Genomic DNA, 18,345 nt, shown 5'->3' on the forward strand with positions numbered 1-18,345 from the left:
AAGTGAGGGTTCATGATTTAAAGTTTTAGGGGGGACATTGGGATTGGGCCTAACACTCTGCCTGACAACAGTATCCCAGGAGGGCTTATTCCATTTCATCCAGCAAAAGGACCGGGGGGGGCAGGTGTGTGTTTGGGTGTAGCGGGCAGGTGGTGATGATGAAAGGAGGGAAAGTCTGAGGGCATCTGGTGGACGGATGGAAAATGGGAACGGTTTGATTTCGTGAACTGCAGTAGAAATAGAAAAAAACAAAAAAAACAGAGTGACAAAGTGTGACAGCAGGTGGTGACTCCATACACAATGTCAAGAACATTTACTCACATTGCTACATCTGAGGATCTGGTACTTAATATTTGAAGTCAGATGTTTTCACATCATGACTTTATGCATCAAAATGATTGTATGCATGACCTGGAAGATTCACAGATAGACAGCAGGCCTCCACAAGAACAACTCTGCCATCTAGTCCTCTGAACCAATGCAACATGACAAACTTTATGGATTTAAGTTTTATTCAATTTATAACTGCTCGCTTTTTTCATCAATTTAATCTATGCTGTATGTATTTTGGGATAATACATCATTACAGCAATAAAGACATCCTACTTTTTTCTTTTTCCTTTGATTCCTGAAAAAAAAAAAGCCAGATAATTGAAGCATGTGAGAGGACATGCTGGTATGATAATGACAGCTTTCAAGGTCCATTTGGAGCGCCAATCTTTGTTCCTCAAATCAAACATAAAAAGGCAATTCTCCACGTTAATGAGCTCAAACGCTCATCATAAGAGTTTCAATGATTCATCTGCTGCCAGATCGTCAGACATCCATAATGAATGACATCCACAGTGAATTATTTACACAGTCATCCTTCGTGGCATAACTTACTGACTGACACTGAGTCACTCGGTGTGTCTGATTGGCTTTTGTATTTGTGGGAGTAGATTTCACACTGACATTTGGCTCCATAATGGGCTGACATCTAAGAAAGTAGTAGTGGCATCCTGTGTGAAGACGAACAGTACAAGGGGCTTACTACTTCAGTCAGTTAACGTGTACTACCAGCTCCCCCATCAGCACAAAGCAGGGACATACATAGTGGGGAAGTTATTATTATTATTATTATTAGAATAAATAAGAACAACTTGTAATTTAAAAGTCAGTTGCAAAAAAGAAACTACGCAAATATGATTTAAAATGAAATAGCACACAAAACCCTAATAATATCCACCTCTGCACATCCAAAGTTCATGTTAGGGTCCGAAATGGCACTTTGTGAAATGTTGGGAATCCACAATATTGCCCAATTCTGTAAACTTTGCACCAACAGACTGAGTCAATAAATGTATTTGTCCCGGTGTCCAAACTTCAGATCTGTGTCAGAAGTATTCGAGTGCAGTCGCCATGGCGTTACAGGGAATATTTACTTTCTTTTGCTCACTAGCAGTCCTGTCCTCCTCTGCAGCTTTACTTCAGAATTGCAGCTCACAAACTCAGCATCTATCAGCTGAACTCGAGGTAATCTATTAATGTTTGTCCAAACAGAAAATTCTCTAACCTTCCCATAAAAGTTGGTCACATTGTGTATATATTTTATGATTTGCTAGTTGCTTACCATGTCATACCACTTTGCCAGAGGAACAAAACAAGTGTTGTGTCTGATATTAAACCAACAGGTGGCGATAGAGTGTGGTGAAAACCTGACTTCTGGATGGAGCACACAGAGGACGGCTGCACTACTGCTGTCCCTGAGGGATCTGACTGATACTCTGCACAAACACCAGCTGCAAGGTGGGAGGACGAGGGAGACGCGTGTGTCCTTGTTGTTTTAACAGCGTCACCAGTTTAAAATTAGACTAAGATTGATTTAATGTGAGAATTAATTTAAATTTGAGGTTATGGTGAGGAAATGTTACGCTTTATCCAAAAGTACAGCACCAGTCAAAAGTTTGGACACACCTTCTCATTCAACTACTTTGAAGAATCTAAAAATATAAAACATATTCTGGTTTGTTGAGCATTTGTTTGTTTACCACATAATTCCATATGTGTTCCTTCATAGTTTGGATGTCTTCAATATTAATCTACAATGTAGAAAAAATAATAAGAAAGAAAGAAAAATATATATATATATATATATATATACAGTACCAGTCAAAAGTTTGGACACACCTTCTCATTCAATGGTTTTTTATTTTTATTCCTTCATAGTTTGGATGTCTTCAATATTAATCTACAATGTAGAAAAAAATTAAAATAAAGAAAAAGAAAAAAACATTGAATGAGAAGATGTGTCCAAACTTTTGACTGGTACTGTATATTTTCTTACTTTTGTATTCTTTATTGTGATATATGATCCCGCTATCTCTGATGAGTGTGTTGGGCCATATAACAAGCTAATATAGCCCTCAGTCACAATAATGTGTTGAGCAAGAAGTACTCAAGTACACTGCAATGACTACTGCCCTGCTTTTTCAGAGTCAGATTGCTCATGGAGATTCATCGGCTATACACAGTTTATCACATTTGTACTTAAAAGCACTTGAACACTGAATAAGGTGAACAGTGTCTGGCAGACAGAAGGATTACTGTCTATTGAGGATGCTCTCATCACAGATTAAGATTAAATGTTGAGGTGTAAACTCTGCAGATGGATAATAATTGCTGTGGAGTTTCATGTAAGTCTGGAATCGACTGAATGACAAACTCAGTTTCAGATTTCATCACATTTAATGTTGATTTCAGTGTTCTTCAACCGGAGAGTCAGTGCAGCGTAGGGCTAAGGCCTGAAGGAGGATTTTTAAAAAAAAAAGGATGCAGATGATAATAATAGAAATAACTTATAACTCAAAATGGACATCTAACAGGTTCAATGTTTCAAACGCCTCATTCATTAGATAATCATTGACCTACAGAATGCAGAGGTGCTGAGCCAAATAAATGCCCTGAAGCCAAAGTTCCCCACCACGGAGGGTTGGCATGTGTCACAGTAGCCAAGAAGCGCTACTGCAAACCTCTGTGCAGCCATGTAAGTGCACTACATACAGTTTAATGTATATTAATAAAAAAAACATGTGGTAACAAGTTCTGCCTGAATATTATAAAAAAAAAAGAATGGATAATATGATGTGAGTCTTCGTCCACAGGGTTACGACTTTGCCTTCATCAGGAGGAGTCGTTTGTACGAAGAATGCAGTAAGCAGACCGGATTTAGATGGCAGACCCAGTACGTGGGAGGAAACAAGCTGGCTGTGTGCAACGGTGAGGCTGTGTGCTATTCAGGCTGTTCTCATCCAGCATTTGTAGCTAAACCTACGAAAAATAATGCGCCAGAATTGGTAGATATTTGATTGTTATCCAAGGAATCATGAACAAGGTAGTATAAAGACAACATACGTTCACACAGGACGGTTGGGAGGGGTCAAATACACACTAACCTTTCTGCTGTTGAAATGAGTTATCAACGTTGATTTCTTTTTCAACTTGCTCACTTATGTAACGGCAATTCCGTGGTTATTTGAACTCAAACGACGATTTTTCCATAACCTAACCCAGTAGTTTTGTTGCCTAAACCTAATGGATTTGTTTCCTGTGAAGGCAGGAAGTTTATTTTGAAAAGACTGTATGTATGTAAACAGCTGAAAAGGACACGTGGTTCTGGCTTTTGTAGAAAATCGCACAAAAAAAAAGAGGATAAACTTTTCGTAAGATATCATATGAACCATATATGGATGGAACCATTGAGGATAAGTTTGTTTTATTAAAGGGACAGTATGCAGGATTTGGTGGAACCCTTCAGGTGACGTAAAAAGGCCCTCGCTATAGAGCAAGAGGGTGTTTGTCCGTTCTGGGCTACCGTAGAAACATGGCAGTGCCACACAACAGACTGAAGAGGACCCACTATCTACATAAAGGGCTCACTGTAAGCTAACAAAAACACACAACGATTCTTAGTTTCAGAGGATTATACACTAATGGAAACATAGTTATGAATATTTTTATTCCAAAATTCCACATACTGAACACTGGCATTTAAATTACATTTTGCTGATTGCTGAGTTTAGAGCAGGAACAAAGTTGCAGAGAACCAGCCCTCTCTAAATGTACTTTTGATTCCATCAGTGCAGTTATGGGTTATTACTTTTTCATGTCCCTAACTGTTTGTATAAGGAAACTCACATTATATATTCATACAGAGGCACTGAAGTTGACCTTAACTTCCTTCTCTCTATTTTCTAGAATCACCAATTCAAGTTTCTGGAGCAAGTTCAGCATATTTTCCTGAAAATCAGGACTGCCTCAAAACAAAGAGCAACAGCACACTGCAGAGCGCCATCATGGGGGTATTCGTCACTGAGCTGAGGAATCAAGGCATACAGGACAGTCCAGAGTTTGCCTGTCTTGTATGTGGATGACCACCCGAGGGAGAAAGATGCATTTACAAACCCGTGAATTTTGTGTGAAAGTCCCTTTAAGATGCACTTAAAAAGAATGTATTAAAATCATTTATGAAAGACTGACTTTTAAGTTTGAAAAATAAAAGTCCTCCTCTCTTTGAATGGTTTCCTTTGTTGGCATTTGTGCACATCCTCTTAGATAATAAAAAAATATTTTTTTTAGCAGTGTCTACCTCTGACTGCTGATACAACCTTTGTGGTCTGTATGCTAAAGTCATGTTTCCAGCTCTGTGAAGTCCTCACGCAGAAAATAAAAACTGTTGTTGGGTGGATGACGTGTGTTTGTTTTTCCTGGGTGTTTACCACTAGTGGGGAAAAAATATAAAGTTTGGTCTGAGGGTGGTGCAAGAGGAAAGGCCATGTTATTACCTACGTCAAATGACAAATGTAAATCAACATTCCCTCTTCCATTCAATTTTATATTCAGTATTATTCTTATATTTTAGTGTTAAATATGTTTTCTAAAGTATATTATATATTTGAGCTCCCACGTTATTCCTCTTACCTGTGCCTTAATTGGTTAATTTGTTTACCGTCTGCATCAAATTCCCCCAAGTGAGACAGTCTGAAGACCCGCAATGCAGTTTGGGGCGGTTTATTCCGATAAACTCACTTTTCATACAATCTAAAAATCAAAGCATATCTTGGGTACATAAAATAATCCACACACTATGCAGTCAGAATGCAACGCATACTTAATTTGACCTCATACTTAGTATGAATATAATAATGTTAGTATGCCTTTCTGAACACAGCCTCTGTCTATTTTAGGACATCGAACGCAGGAAGTGTTATATTTAGAAAAACAAGACCTACAAATATGATCTCTCCTGTAAGGACTGCTTTCACTGAAAACTACTGAACACAATTCTTAAGTAACACGAATACACTTTAGCTGACAATAAGTAAATCAGGTATGGATTTCTAGCAGGGAAATAGGAGCTACTAGACTATAAATAGGCCACAGAGGTACTCAAACAGGAACACTTTGGATTAAAGGTGATATTTCTTTGCAGATAAATGTCTGTAAAGCAGCATTTACTGCACATGAACAAAAGGATGGACACACCTGCAAGCATCTGATTACCGTCCTCCCTGTTTTCCGTCTGACTTCATTTTAATAACATCATTATTTATTGGCTTGATGGCAATATCTGGAAGAGAGCAGCGGTTAAAATGAGGTTAACCACTCAGCCAAATGGGGAGCTTTGTCTGCTGTCATGTCTGCCCTCAGTTTTGTTTGCGAATACATCCAGACGTAGCTCACGGAGGTCAGGGTTAAGAAGTCAAAATGAGATTGCCGGATCTCATTAGGTAGCCATTGACATTCCACATCATTCTATTAGGACTCATCAGAGAGAAAACGACCCGCAAAATGACCCTCTGGTGTAGGCCGACAGACCGTGTAATCATCAATTACTGAAATAACTGTCTGCGGATTGAGGGATTAACAGTGGTAAACTGTAATGTCACACGTCTCTCATTAAGCGGCAACAGACAAAAACACTATTTATTTTCCTCTAATGTTTATTGCTGGTAACTGACTCACATTTTACCAGAACAAGTGGCTTAGGGTCATGACTGTATGCAATGAAACCTTCACGTCAGTCATTCCTAAAGGTCGTGACCCTCAGGGGGGTCGCAAAAGATTTCATTAAGGGTCGCCAAATAAATAAACTGAATTTCTTCCAAAGTCTTTTAACATTTATAACTGCAGTACATGTTTTGGCCACAGGAGGGAGCCTGGATGTCTGTGTCGTTCTGATAACTGCAGCCTTCTTATGACGTGGTATCTAACATGAAAGATATGAAATATGAAAAATGTATTTGGTCTCATTTATAAAGTATTTTACATATGTATATGTTTTCAACAGCATGTGCATAAAACAAGTTGTGATTTAACAAACGTATAACTCTTTGAAATGGCTGGTTTACAGAAATTGCCAAAAAATGGTAAAGGACTGTTTTTTTAAATTTGTCCTATAAAGTCCTATTATGACATTTTTGGTAAAGACTCTTCTACATCTTTACAGCATATGAATTATCCATAACAACCCAGTCCAAACTCTTTTTTTTTTACTTTTGATTTGGGGCAATGAAGGAATGGTTTAAGTTCCAACAAGTCTGTAGCAACATTTTGGGGAAGATCCATAAAGATTTTTGATTTTTTTCGAGTTTTGTGTGGAAGAAATTGACTGACCTGTACACAAGCCTACCCTCAAAAATGTTCAATTCAGTTGATTGAATTTAAATTGACCAGAAATCAAAATGTTATTTGCATTCATTCATTTTACATCAATGTTTGAATTCAGTATGAAGATTCTGTCTTGACTCATAATAGCAATGTGACTCTTTGTACACTAGGGGGCGGTATATAATCACTTCTTTTGAATTCCTCCTTTATTTGCCAGCAATGAAACACAGAATACAACTGTACATTGTTAGTCTTGTGCAAATAAATCAAAAGTAACAAGCAGGAAGAAACAGGCCTGCACTTTGGAAAAAAAAATGAACAAACTGTTACATTTATAACTGTAATTTTAAACTTGTATCACTGCGTTTTGTTGGAGCCCTTTCACCTTTCACATTACATACCTGTGAATGTCAACAGTGACATTTTCAAAGACAGGTTTTTGTTCCGACTGAGGTTTCTCACAGAATGGAATTTGCTCTTTTCAAGAAACTTTTAAAGTAAATATTAAATAACACGCTGTTCAATTATCTCACTATATTTGTTCCTTCCTGTCCTCTCTCTTTTCTTTCTCCCCTGTCTATTCATATTCACGTTGGTTTTCTAAGAGAAGAGACAATCAGTGAACCAGTATAACCTTTTATTCCTGTATCATCATTGTTCCAAACCTAATGCTGCTCACTTCCCTGGCTGCTGTCCAGCTTCTGCCAATAGGAAAAAAAAGAAAAGACTAAATGAGAGCCTTTCAAAAGAACTCACTAAAGAACGAGGATGAATATGAAAGACTTTTTGAACCTCTATTTCCTGGTAACACTGTGAAAATGAATAATGATGTATCACACCATAGAATGCATATGGATAATATTATTTTTCTGATCCTGGTCTGTCAAATAATCCTATCTGATTCTGGCAGGATATGAACAACTGTGTCCTATTTCGAACTGTTTTTATTAGCCTGAATAAAAGCCTTTAGTTCATAACACAACAACTTACCGACTTCAGGAAGTGTATTTCTGAGCTGAGCGCCTCTCGCAGCAGCTCAAGCTCTCCTTCTTTATGCATCTCCAGCTCCTTCCTCAGCCTGGTAAAAAAAGAAAAGAAAGAAAAGAAACCCATGTCAGTCACTGAAGGAGCGGTGGAAAGAAAGGCATCAACTTGTACAAAAACGTATCAACATGTTTGGTTCTACATATCAAGTTTTTAAATATTGTTTTGTCTTTTTATGACTATACTATATATACTATACCTGCTCTTGTGTTTAATCACTTGGAACCAATCATTGGATCCAAATTAACTACATAGGACCCGACTCTTAAACAACCAGATCAAGATAACGTTTTCTATTAAAACAGCTTTCCTCTAAAGTATTCAGTCTATATGGCTGGTTGGATATATTCAGATGTACAGTATGCAACAGAAAATCCAGAGTTTCGGTATGTTTTCATGCACAAAAACAACTTCAGTACTAGTTAGACATTTACAGTTTTCACATTAGACCAGCTTCCACAACCGGGAAAATGTAGGAGTTGTTTGACAGTTGAGTTAATATTCACCATGATTTGTTGTAAGCTGCAAACTAAACTAACAGGAAATAGGGACTTTATTCTGTTTGGTAAACATTTGACATGTTGGATCTTTCTTCTAACATGTTGCTCGGAAAGAAGTAACAGATATCCGAACATTACGGCAACACCACAGAAGACATGCTGTCCCTTTGTCATGGACTAAAACAAACCATCTGCTCTCAAAGTTAATATTTCACACTATAATTTCATAAACATACATGAAATTGTGTTACTCAGTTCAGTTTGCTTCTGGAAAAAAAGCATTGGACGTGGATCTGTGGTATCTGTGATTTAACTGCTATGGCAGGTGCTAGAAGGATCTATAGTGAGCCACACATGAACCTGAGAAGCGCTACCTCTATATCTCTTTTATTGGAAGTTAATGAAACAATAAAACACCTGAGCTAAAATTGCACTCCCACAGTCTGAAAAACCAAACAGCAGTGTTTTAAACTCCTCTGTGGAACTTACAAATCAGTATTTTTCCGAAGGTGTAATGTTTCCAACAGCGATACACTTTCTTTTTGGGGGGATATTGGTGTTTTCTGCAGTTTAATATTAGAATTCTGCAGTGCAATGATATCTTCAAATGAGCCTTCGTATATAATATAGCAGTAATATATCACTGGAGAGAAATCAGACACATCGAAAAAATACATACAACTCCTAAATCATCACCAGGAGCACATTGACTGAATATTTCAGGTACCCCCCCCCCCATTCTACTACGTGACAGTGAACGATCTACAAAAGCCCCCCCCCCTATTTTTGCACACTGAACACTTTTTAAATGACTGTAGCACTCATTCAAATTGACATGCATTCAATTTCCAACAATCAATAAGCGGGGGGGAGTTAAATATGCGTTCTAAAGAGACGCTGCGGTGGCTGAAGACAGGATTGATGGTCTCAGTTCAGAATGGATGATCATAAGAATGAGTGAGAGGAGGCCTCTCTCCTCCAAAAGCCACATCCTCAGCACTTCCCAAAGCTAATAAGCCTGCGTGGAGGCAATGAAGGACCTGGTATGTTTAATGAGGCTGATGGATGAACAAGACATGCTACCCACATGCATGATTTAAGGCAATGCTGGGGGGGGGGGGGGCGCTTAGAAAAAAGGAGGCAGTGGAGGACAGAGAACAATAAATAAAGATGAGCAAAACAAACTGAGAAAAACAGGACCAAGGATGATGAAATGTGCATATTTTGTGCCTCGTCAGGAATGCTGAGGACGTCTCTAATTAAATATTGTGTTACAATAAATGAATACATATTAAAATTTAAAAGACCGAAAGTGTAAACCTCATCATCTAGATAGGTTTGGGGATTTGTTAATCACTTCACATCCATAATATCGCAGAGGAGACATTATCCAAAGTAGTGGCATCAGCAATAACAGTGACCCTTCCTTCCTGGAACACTATTGATCTCCAGTCTTTAATTAAATAAAGGAAGTCTCTTTGTGGAGAAACACGGTGGGCCGGCGCTCACCTACCCGTCATGTTTCAATAGAGGAGGTCATCAATTCATATTCAACAACTAGTTCATATTCTACTGTGATGAGCAGACGTTTGTCTGAGACGTCTTCAGGATTGCTTGCTGTTGCTGAACTTTTATCAAGCTTCATTTCTGCATTTATTCCCCCACTTATTGTCAAAAGGTTGCAGCTTCAAATATGTAGATTTACTGATGTATAATTAACTAGTTTAAAACCATACTGTCTAGCTTTGTGTCAGACTTGATGATTGGCCAAATGCTCATTAATGTTTTAGAAATGCTGAGGCCCTTGGAGGCAACAAATCTCCATCTACTTAAACACCTATTGGAGATTTTGGACTCTCCACCACCATGAATGAAACACCTAAAGAGGGCATATCTTTATCCATCTATATGTCCAGACAGTTCATTTGGAAACTTGTGTTGAACCAACATATCTTAGGAACACACTTGATCTTAAAGGACTCTACAACACTAATCTTAATAATTGGACAGTAGTCATTTACTTGGTCATACTATGCTAAACAGAAACAAAATAACCATAATTACCGCCTTGCCATTGTATGTTTCCGCCAACCAGTCAAGTTGCAGTTCATATCCATGTCCGTCCAAAATGTAATCACTTCGTGAAATTGGCATAATTAGAATATCAATTCCCGAGTTATGGCCAAAAATGTGTTTTGTGAGGTCACGGTGAACTTGAGCGTTCCTGAGGCATCTTGTTCACGAGAATGGACCGAACGGACGGATGGATGGACAACCTGAAAATATACTGCCTCCAAGCAAGAAATAATCTATCAGGGCCTTTTGGGTCCAGGTACTTGGACCCTAAAGGCCCTGATACATTCTGTAATGGACAGTGGAGTGGTTCTGATTATCCTCCATCGAGTGTCTGCACAGATGGACTTGTTCACATGTGAAGGCGGCCCATACAGTCGGCTTGGTCATACATTTTGGGCTGCATGTGGACACCGACTTGCCTTGCTTAACTTTGTGACTATTCAGATGCTGACGGTATCATTTGCACTCGAGAGAAGAGAACTGCAAATAAAAACTTAGAAGAAGAAATCAAGAAACAGGGAACAAGGGATCTCTCATCAAAATGGCTGAGTGTGCAGTAGACATTAAGACAAATCAGTTTAAGTCCCTGTAATTGTTGCAACTAAAGATGAATATTATAATGAAGCAGCTGTATGGATACAGCTGAAGTATAAAGGTAATTTCACAATGTAAATAGGAAACAGGTACCTGAATAATCCTGCAGAGTGTGAGCTATTACATCTTTATATCTGTTTATTCTAGTTCTAGCTACTATCCATCTAAGGCTGACTTGTTTTTCTGTTTATTGGTTCTTAATGTTTTATCATTTTTTAGCTCATTCATTTTGCGAAACACACAAACAGCTTCCTCTTACCGTTTTTATTCTGTACACATGAAGTACTACTGTACTGTACGTGTATGTATTCTTTTAAATATTGTACATTTCTCAACTTAGCTCAAGGTATGGACGTTGGCGCTGCTCCATATGCTTTCATAAAAGTTTGTTTGGTGAAATCATACATCACGTTTTTAACTGGAAAAATCAAACCGCATTTCTTTGTTGGTTTTTCGCTGGATAAGCATTCAGTGTAAATACTTAACTCTCCGCCCTTCGTTCATTCTCCCCTGAAGACCTCCCTGCATCAATCACATTAGTCTCAGTTTCCCTTTTTTCCCCCCTTACTTGTTGACTGAATGAAATACACTACAGATCAAAGCCTTAATTAAGCCAAATGGTCCTAATGCTCTGTTATTTACACTTCTAGATTTGGACACCAGCCAGCAGGATAGAGAGAGAGAGAGAGAGAGAGAGAGAGAGAGAGAGAGAGACACCAATGTGTGGGCTCACTGGTCCACTCAGCACTTCTCACTTCTCACAGTGTGATTCACTTCAGCTCTGAGTAAATAACACCTTCTATCTAATGAGCCCGCGGAGCGCTGCGCCGCATCGCGTTTGTTAACACTGTGATCCTCCTCTTGTCGGTTTTCTAAGTGCATTTAGCATCACGAGAGGAACTGAGGCCACTGGTGCTACTACTGAGATGAATTTTCATCAGTTATAATAAGAGAAAACGAAGCGCTGTCGAGGAGAGGTCAGTGATTGCGCTTTTTGTCCAGCAGGCCTACTGACAGGCCTGCAAAGACAGAAAAAAACGCTCAACTAATTAAACATCACAGCTGCTCAGCCAGGGATATTTAAAATAGCAGGAAGCTCTGAGGAAGCCTCTGTGAATTAACATTATTTTTAAAAAATGTATGAGCCACTAAATAGCTTACTGTTGTGTTCCCATTAAATGTGGTTCTATTTGGCTCCTTTGTGTTTGTATTTTGCTTTTATTTCCCTGCAGCGTTTACTGTTTACTCTTTTGTGTCTCATAAGGATTATTTCCTGTGACATACAGTAATTGCAAATCAGGGGCCGTATACTGTGTCTGTGTATCAAAATATATGCAAAGATCTCCCAGCATCCGGATAGCTGCCGACACTCACCTCAGACAGGTGGTGTCAGTGAGCGGTTTCTGACTGACGAACAGGCTCTCCGCTCGCAGAGACTCCGTCCTCGCTTCAGCTTCAATCAGCTGCCGATCCAGGTCTGCAGTCGAGAATAATAAATCACACACGACATGACGGGACACAAAAGTTTGGATCATACAGTACACCACCACCACCATAACCCACAGCTGTGAGGCACTTCACCTCTCCCACTCCACAGGAGTTGCTCTCATGGATCAATAACTCAAACTGGACTTCCTGGAAAGCTTTTTTATCTTCTAACTTGTAGCAACACTTCCACAGTAATGTAGCTTTTATTTTGTTTTATGCAGTTATATTTTCATTCCTAACACGTTTAAACCTGTATTAGTACTGGATAGCTTACAGCTGAGACTGTATAGTGTGTATGTGTGAGCAAAGCCCCTTTAACACAGATAAAAAAAAATACAAAAAAGGAAAATAAAACCCACACCGTCAGTGAAATGCCTTCACACCTGGTTATGAAACCAGAAACATACTTTAGATTGAACGTCTGGGCTCAATATACTGTGCAATTGCCAGAACAGCATGGTTGAATTTTCAAGATATATCTGACTTTACTGCAGTTGTACATTCTAGATATAACTCATATTCTCTAGGTTTTGGTTTCTGTCGAGCAAAAAGAAAAAAAAAGTTGAAAAGAAAGGGTTGGATAACTGATGGTTTGATGTTGGCAGTGTGACTGAAACAAACAAAGGGGCTTGTGAAGTGTTTTGAGAGTGTCGCAGAAAAAGGAAAACTGTAAGCGGTCAGTTGGTGTTGTGAAGAAACGGACGGTTTTAAAAAGTGCTCTCCCAGAACCACATTATGGACATAAAATAAACATTTGGTATATTCACCTTTCTGGGTGTTATCCAGGCCCTGCAGCTTGAGCTGGAGCGCTCTCTTCTCCTCCTGCATGGAGCTCATGTGATTGTTCCTGCGGCTCATCAACTCCATCTCTGATTGTAGAGGGAGAAAAGATGAATCCCATTTAGGCCTCCGGGATGATTGAGTAAAAATCACCAGGAGGGCTGAAGTTTAGAATGAATTTACGCTGCGCAATGAGACAAAACGTCTGTCTTCTCCCGGATTGCAATGTGGGCATTTTTTTAATTCATTTTTACACTACAAACAATAAGAAAAGTCTGCTCCCTTGAGGCCAGATTAAATACATATTGTGAAGAAAATATGTTTTATTGTTAAGTGAGTTTCTCCCTCAATCTTGTAGAACTAATGAAAACATTTTAAACCATATTAAAGGATTATTTGTCATTAAAAGATGCTGGGCTTTGAGAAATATGATATATTGTATAAACCATTGCCACTGTACAAATAATTACCAAACAATATTTGTTGGTTAAACATAGTGATTCAATTAAATAGACAAACGCTTTGCAAAGCTTTTATATCCTTGTCTTAAAAAAAACTTAAAATAATTATCTTAACAGTGCTGTGATTCTCATTACTGATTTAATTCTCTGACCACAATCTATGTATTTTAACCACATTCTTTCTGAAATCATATTTCTAAAGACTACATCTTTCCTGTGGCAGTGCTCTTAGCATGACCATTATTCTAATCACAGTATACAACATCTGTCCACTGTGACAACAGTACAACTGTCAGTCTTTTACAACCTTTGTGTAATGCTTCCAGCTCCCTCTCCAGGTCCAGGATCTCAGTGTGTGTTTGGCTCTCGAACACTACGTCTTTGTTCCCGCAAAGACTGAAGTCCCTGTTGAACCTTGAGATCTCTTGAAGGAACTTTTCCTCTTCTTCTTTAGACTCCCGCTTTATCTTGGCCTGGTATGAAAAGACAGATCATTGGAAATGCTTCCAACAATAATACAAACGCAGCTGCTTGTAATGACATGATGACCTCTACTACTGCTACCTACAGTACTTTTAATAATACAATTTTGATGAATTATTTGTGCCAAAATCAAGAGCATACAGTATTATTTGACTTTTTTGCAATATTTGACACTTTTATCTCACTATTTTGACATTTTATAGACTAAATGATTTACAGTTTTATTCAAAAACGTAAAAGACACATCATTTGGTTATAAAAAAATGTGTTAGTTGCAGCCTTTCTGAATCTTCTGATGCCCAGAAAAAATAAAAATAAAAGCTGTTGGCTAACTGATCAGAGAGAGTATTTTCTAACTGGAGTAGAGAGTCAATTTATCTACATAGTTCACACTATGAAAGCTGTCCTGGTATTCATATTACACATAACCAATATCATATTAGATGTAAATATTGATTCAGGCTTCAACCCACTAGACGTTCCCTTCGTTGGCTTCTCTGGCCGAGCAGCTCCTCAATTTGCTTCAACATCTGGTCTTCACATTTCTTCATCAGGTCATTCTGCAGCCTCATCGCAGACAACTGCTGAGCCTGGAGCACAAATAGATGAATGGGTAGTTTAGAAACACAATCTGACAGACATACTGTAAGTACTGAGAGGGAAATACATGTTAGTGATCCCACAGGAGGAGAAATGAGATGAAATGAAGGATGGACAGCCGGCAAAAGTATGTATAAGGTGACATGTTAGTGAACCTGTACCGGGTAATAAAAAGATATACATATTTATTTTAATACTTTTAATCTATGTGTTGATGTTTCTTTTGTTCTGCAACGTATCTTTCTCTCTCTCTCTCTCTCTCTCCCTCTATATATATATCAATACACTTTTCTTGTTTACTTCCCATTGCCTCTCATCATCCTGTGTGATTATATGGCACAGTCCAAAGAATAGAAAATTGCCAAATTACATAGGAGGGTAAATTCATGGAGGACGCCTTTTTAAAGATTTAAAGGCGGTTTCTACCGTGCAGTTTTCAGTCTGTTAGTCGAGCTGTCAAGGAGTTGAGTTTATTGTTTCTTATATGGTGGTGTACCTTTTCAGCGAGCACAATCAGCTTCCAAGTTTTTCTAAACAGTGTAATTATCTTAAGACAGCTCTCATAAACTGTAAGATGTTACGTCATGAGAGCTATAAACACACTGTGCTGTAAACACTCCCTGCATATCTGATGTAAGGAGCTTCAATATTCCACTCTAAGGGGTCAGAAAAAGGTATCCGTGTCCTGTATTTTCGTAGGGATAATACTCAGGCAGACAAGGCTTTGTATTCAGCAAACCTCTACTAATAAGAGAGTAATCTGCTCTTCTGATCGGATGTCCACTTATACACGCACAGGAAGAAGTTCGCCATATTTCTGAGGGGTCAACGAGCCTGCCTTTGACATCGTATCTCACACGTGCTGAAAGGTTTCACTAATGTTATCCGGTGGAAATTAGCCATTGATTTCTCAGTGGCACTTGCAATTTGCACTGTTGATGAAAATGAATGGGAGAGATTAAGTGTTTCAAATCATAAAGCAGATCAGCTCATCAATATGCCAATATGCACTTCTTTACCTCATATGTCAATGTCACGCATACTATATGCAGCCCCAAGGTACAGCAATTATTACTGTTCTTGTTTTTTTTTTCTTTATCTTATCATTTCAAGGTTTCAACATTTAAACTACATAAAAAGCAATAACAAACCATCTGTGTTATATAAATGCATCCTGGATGAACAGTACGATTATATATTTTCCTACTGAGACAATGAACAAAATAGTTAAATATTAACCAATACTTCACGATGTGACTAACCCTTACACAAGAACCGCAGATGAACATTTACTGTATCTAGAGGCACAGTTCAAGGCCAAATTAAATGACATGCCACTATGCAAATGGGTATAAGGCCTTGAAAACATCAGGCTGATGACACCCATCATAACTCACCAATAATTATTATTAAATAATAATTGGTAAAACCTGTTACGAACTGATTAAACCCATCAAAGTTATAAACCTATTAAAGTGTATTATAGGGCATAGTTTTGTGTTATTAACATATGAAAAGGTGAGGCAGACATTGGACACCGTGTCATGAAGTGTTCATAATTCACAAAAATGGGGCGGCTGTGGTGTAGTGGAGAGCAAGGTAGTTCTCCATTCAGAGGGTATTATATGTGTCCTTGGGCAAGACGCTAACCCCAAGTTTCCCATCGGTGTGGACTATGTTGCATGAATGTTAGTTAGAGTCTGATGGTGGCACCTTGATGGTAATCAGTGTGTGAATGGGTGAATGATATGTAATATACTACTGACATTGGATAAAAGCGTCTGCTAAATGACTGTAATGTAATGAAGTGTTCATAATTCATAAAAGTGTGTCATGGCGTCACTTTTTTATCGAGTTCCTCGTTGGTTTTTCCATTCTTCTCAGTGGCGCTCTTGACTTTTTCATTACATCTGATGATGGCTACTTTGACTGAAATAAAAAACAATAAGGGAGAAAGTCAATGTCACGTTGAGAGGAATGCACTTTATATGGCGTTAACTGAAATGTGGGTTGAAAAAGATGGCGGTCGGGCCAATGGGTCATATTTCTGCCTAAGTCGGGTAACTATGGTAACATACCTTCTTTGATTTTTTGTGTCTGTTCAGTTAACTGTTGTTCAGTTAGAAGGATTTGTTGGAAAAGTGTGTCTAAACTCATTTTATTGTTAATATTTGGTCAAAGTTGTCACCTAGAATTAAACGTATAAAGGTGACTAGCTAGCGTTCGTTACGTTACGTTAGTTACGCTATGTTGCTCAGCAGACGAACGTAACCTGTGACGCAGTTACGCTGACGTTGCTCAACGGACGAACGTAAGCTGTGACGCAGTTACGCTGACGTTGCTAAGCAGACGAACGTTCGGCGACTCAGCAGACGAACGTTCGCCTACTCAGCGGACGAACGTAACCTGTGACGCAGTTACGCTGACGTTACTCAGCAGACTTTATTTTTTTTATTTTTTATTTTTTTCAATAACTTTATTGAGACATTTGTTCATACATATAAAATATAGACACATACAAACAGCAAAGAAAAATGTAATTCAGACGAAAGTTCGGCAACTCAGCAGACGAACGTTCGTGACTATGACGTTGCTCAGTTACGCTGACGTTGCTCAACGGACGAACGTAACCTATGACGCAGTTACGCTAACGTTGCTCAGCAGACGAAAGTTCGCCTACTCAGCAGACTTTTTATTTTTTTCAATAACTTTATTGAGACATTTGTTCATACATATAAAACACAGACACATACAAACAGCAAACAAAAATGTAATTCAGACGAAAGTTTGTCTACTCAGCGGACGAACGTAAACTATGACGCAGTTACGCTGACGTTACTCAGCAGACTTTTTATTTTTTTCAATAACTTTATTGAGACATTTGTTCATACATATAAAACACAGACACATACAAACAGCAAACAAAAATGTAATTCAGACGAAAGTTCGTCTACTCAGCAGACGAAAGTTCGGCAACTCAGCAGACGTTCGCCTACTCAGCAGACGAAAGTTCGGCAACTCAGCAGACGAACGTTCATGCTATGACGCAGTTACGCTGACGTTACTCAGCAGACTTTTTCTTTTCTTTCAATAACTTTATTGAGACATTTGTTCATACATATAAAACACAGACGCATACAAACAGCAAGCAAAAATGTAATTCAGACGAAAGTTCGGCTACTCAGCAGACAAAAGTTTGTCTACTCAGCGGACGAACGTAAACTATGACGCAGTTGCGCTGACGTTACTCAGCAGACGAAAGTTCGGCAACTCAGCAGATGAAAGTTCGCCTACTCAGCAGACGGACGTAACCTATGACGCAGCTGTCATTGATCACTCCAGTCCCCACCTAATTGTGGGACTGTTGAAAGTAATGAAATGCTGCGTCAGCTTTCTCAACAGTAATCCATTGAGACTCTCTGCTCTACTGTTTGTCACAAAAATCCTGACTTTGATCAATTTTCTCGTTTCACCATTGGGACAGAAAAAAAAAATGAAAAAAAAACTTCTGATCCCTTGCCATGAGCCACATTAGCGCGTGAAACGTTAAATGACCCGAGGACTACATCATTGTGACACGCATTTGCAAAATTAATATCGCATATTGATTGAGGCCTTTTTCATAAATCACTAGGCCGAGCCTTCCCCCTGACTGGCAAGGCTCCCTTTGG

The 18,345-nt window shown here is 38.6% G+C and overlaps 2 protein-coding genes across 2 annotated transcripts; one reads left to right on the forward strand and one right to left on the reverse strand.

Moving 5' to 3' along the window:
* The first annotated feature begins 1,362 nt into the window (after positions 1 to 1,362).
* si:ch1073-126c3.2 (uncharacterized protein LOC555816 homolog) lies at positions 1,363 to 4,556 on the forward strand. The gene is made up of 5 exons (XM_054600462.1): positions 1,363 to 1,515; positions 1,674 to 1,788; positions 2,913 to 3,025; positions 3,144 to 3,258; positions 4,237 to 4,556. Exons 1-5 carry the CDS (start codon positions 1,402 to 1,404, stop codon positions 4,410 to 4,412), a joined length of 633 nt encoding a protein of 210 aa, XP_054456437.1. The 5' UTR covers positions 1,363 to 1,401; the 3' UTR covers positions 4,413 to 4,556.
* A 2,757-nt stretch (positions 4,557 to 7,313) lies between these two features.
* On the reverse strand, positions 7,314 to 16,831 carry ccdc172 (coiled-coil domain containing 172). Its single transcript, XM_054599580.1, has 8 exons — positions 16,753 to 16,831; positions 16,518 to 16,603; positions 14,548 to 14,664; positions 13,899 to 14,064; positions 13,118 to 13,219; positions 12,237 to 12,339; positions 7,639 to 7,726; positions 7,314 to 7,349 (listed from the first exon to the last, which is right to left on the reverse strand). Exons 1-8 carry the CDS (start codon positions 16,829 to 16,831, stop codon positions 7,314 to 7,316), a joined length of 777 nt encoding a protein of 258 aa, XP_054455555.1.
* Positions 16,832 to 18,345: the final 1,514 nt, after the last annotated feature.

This window comes from Anoplopoma fimbria, chromosome 6 (assembly GCF_027596085.1).
Source record: "Anoplopoma fimbria isolate UVic2021 breed Golden Eagle Sablefish chromosome 6, Afim_UVic_2022, whole genome shotgun sequence".
NCBI classification, from domain to species: domain Eukaryota; kingdom Metazoa; phylum Chordata; class Actinopteri; order Perciformes; family Anoplopomatidae; genus Anoplopoma; species Anoplopoma fimbria.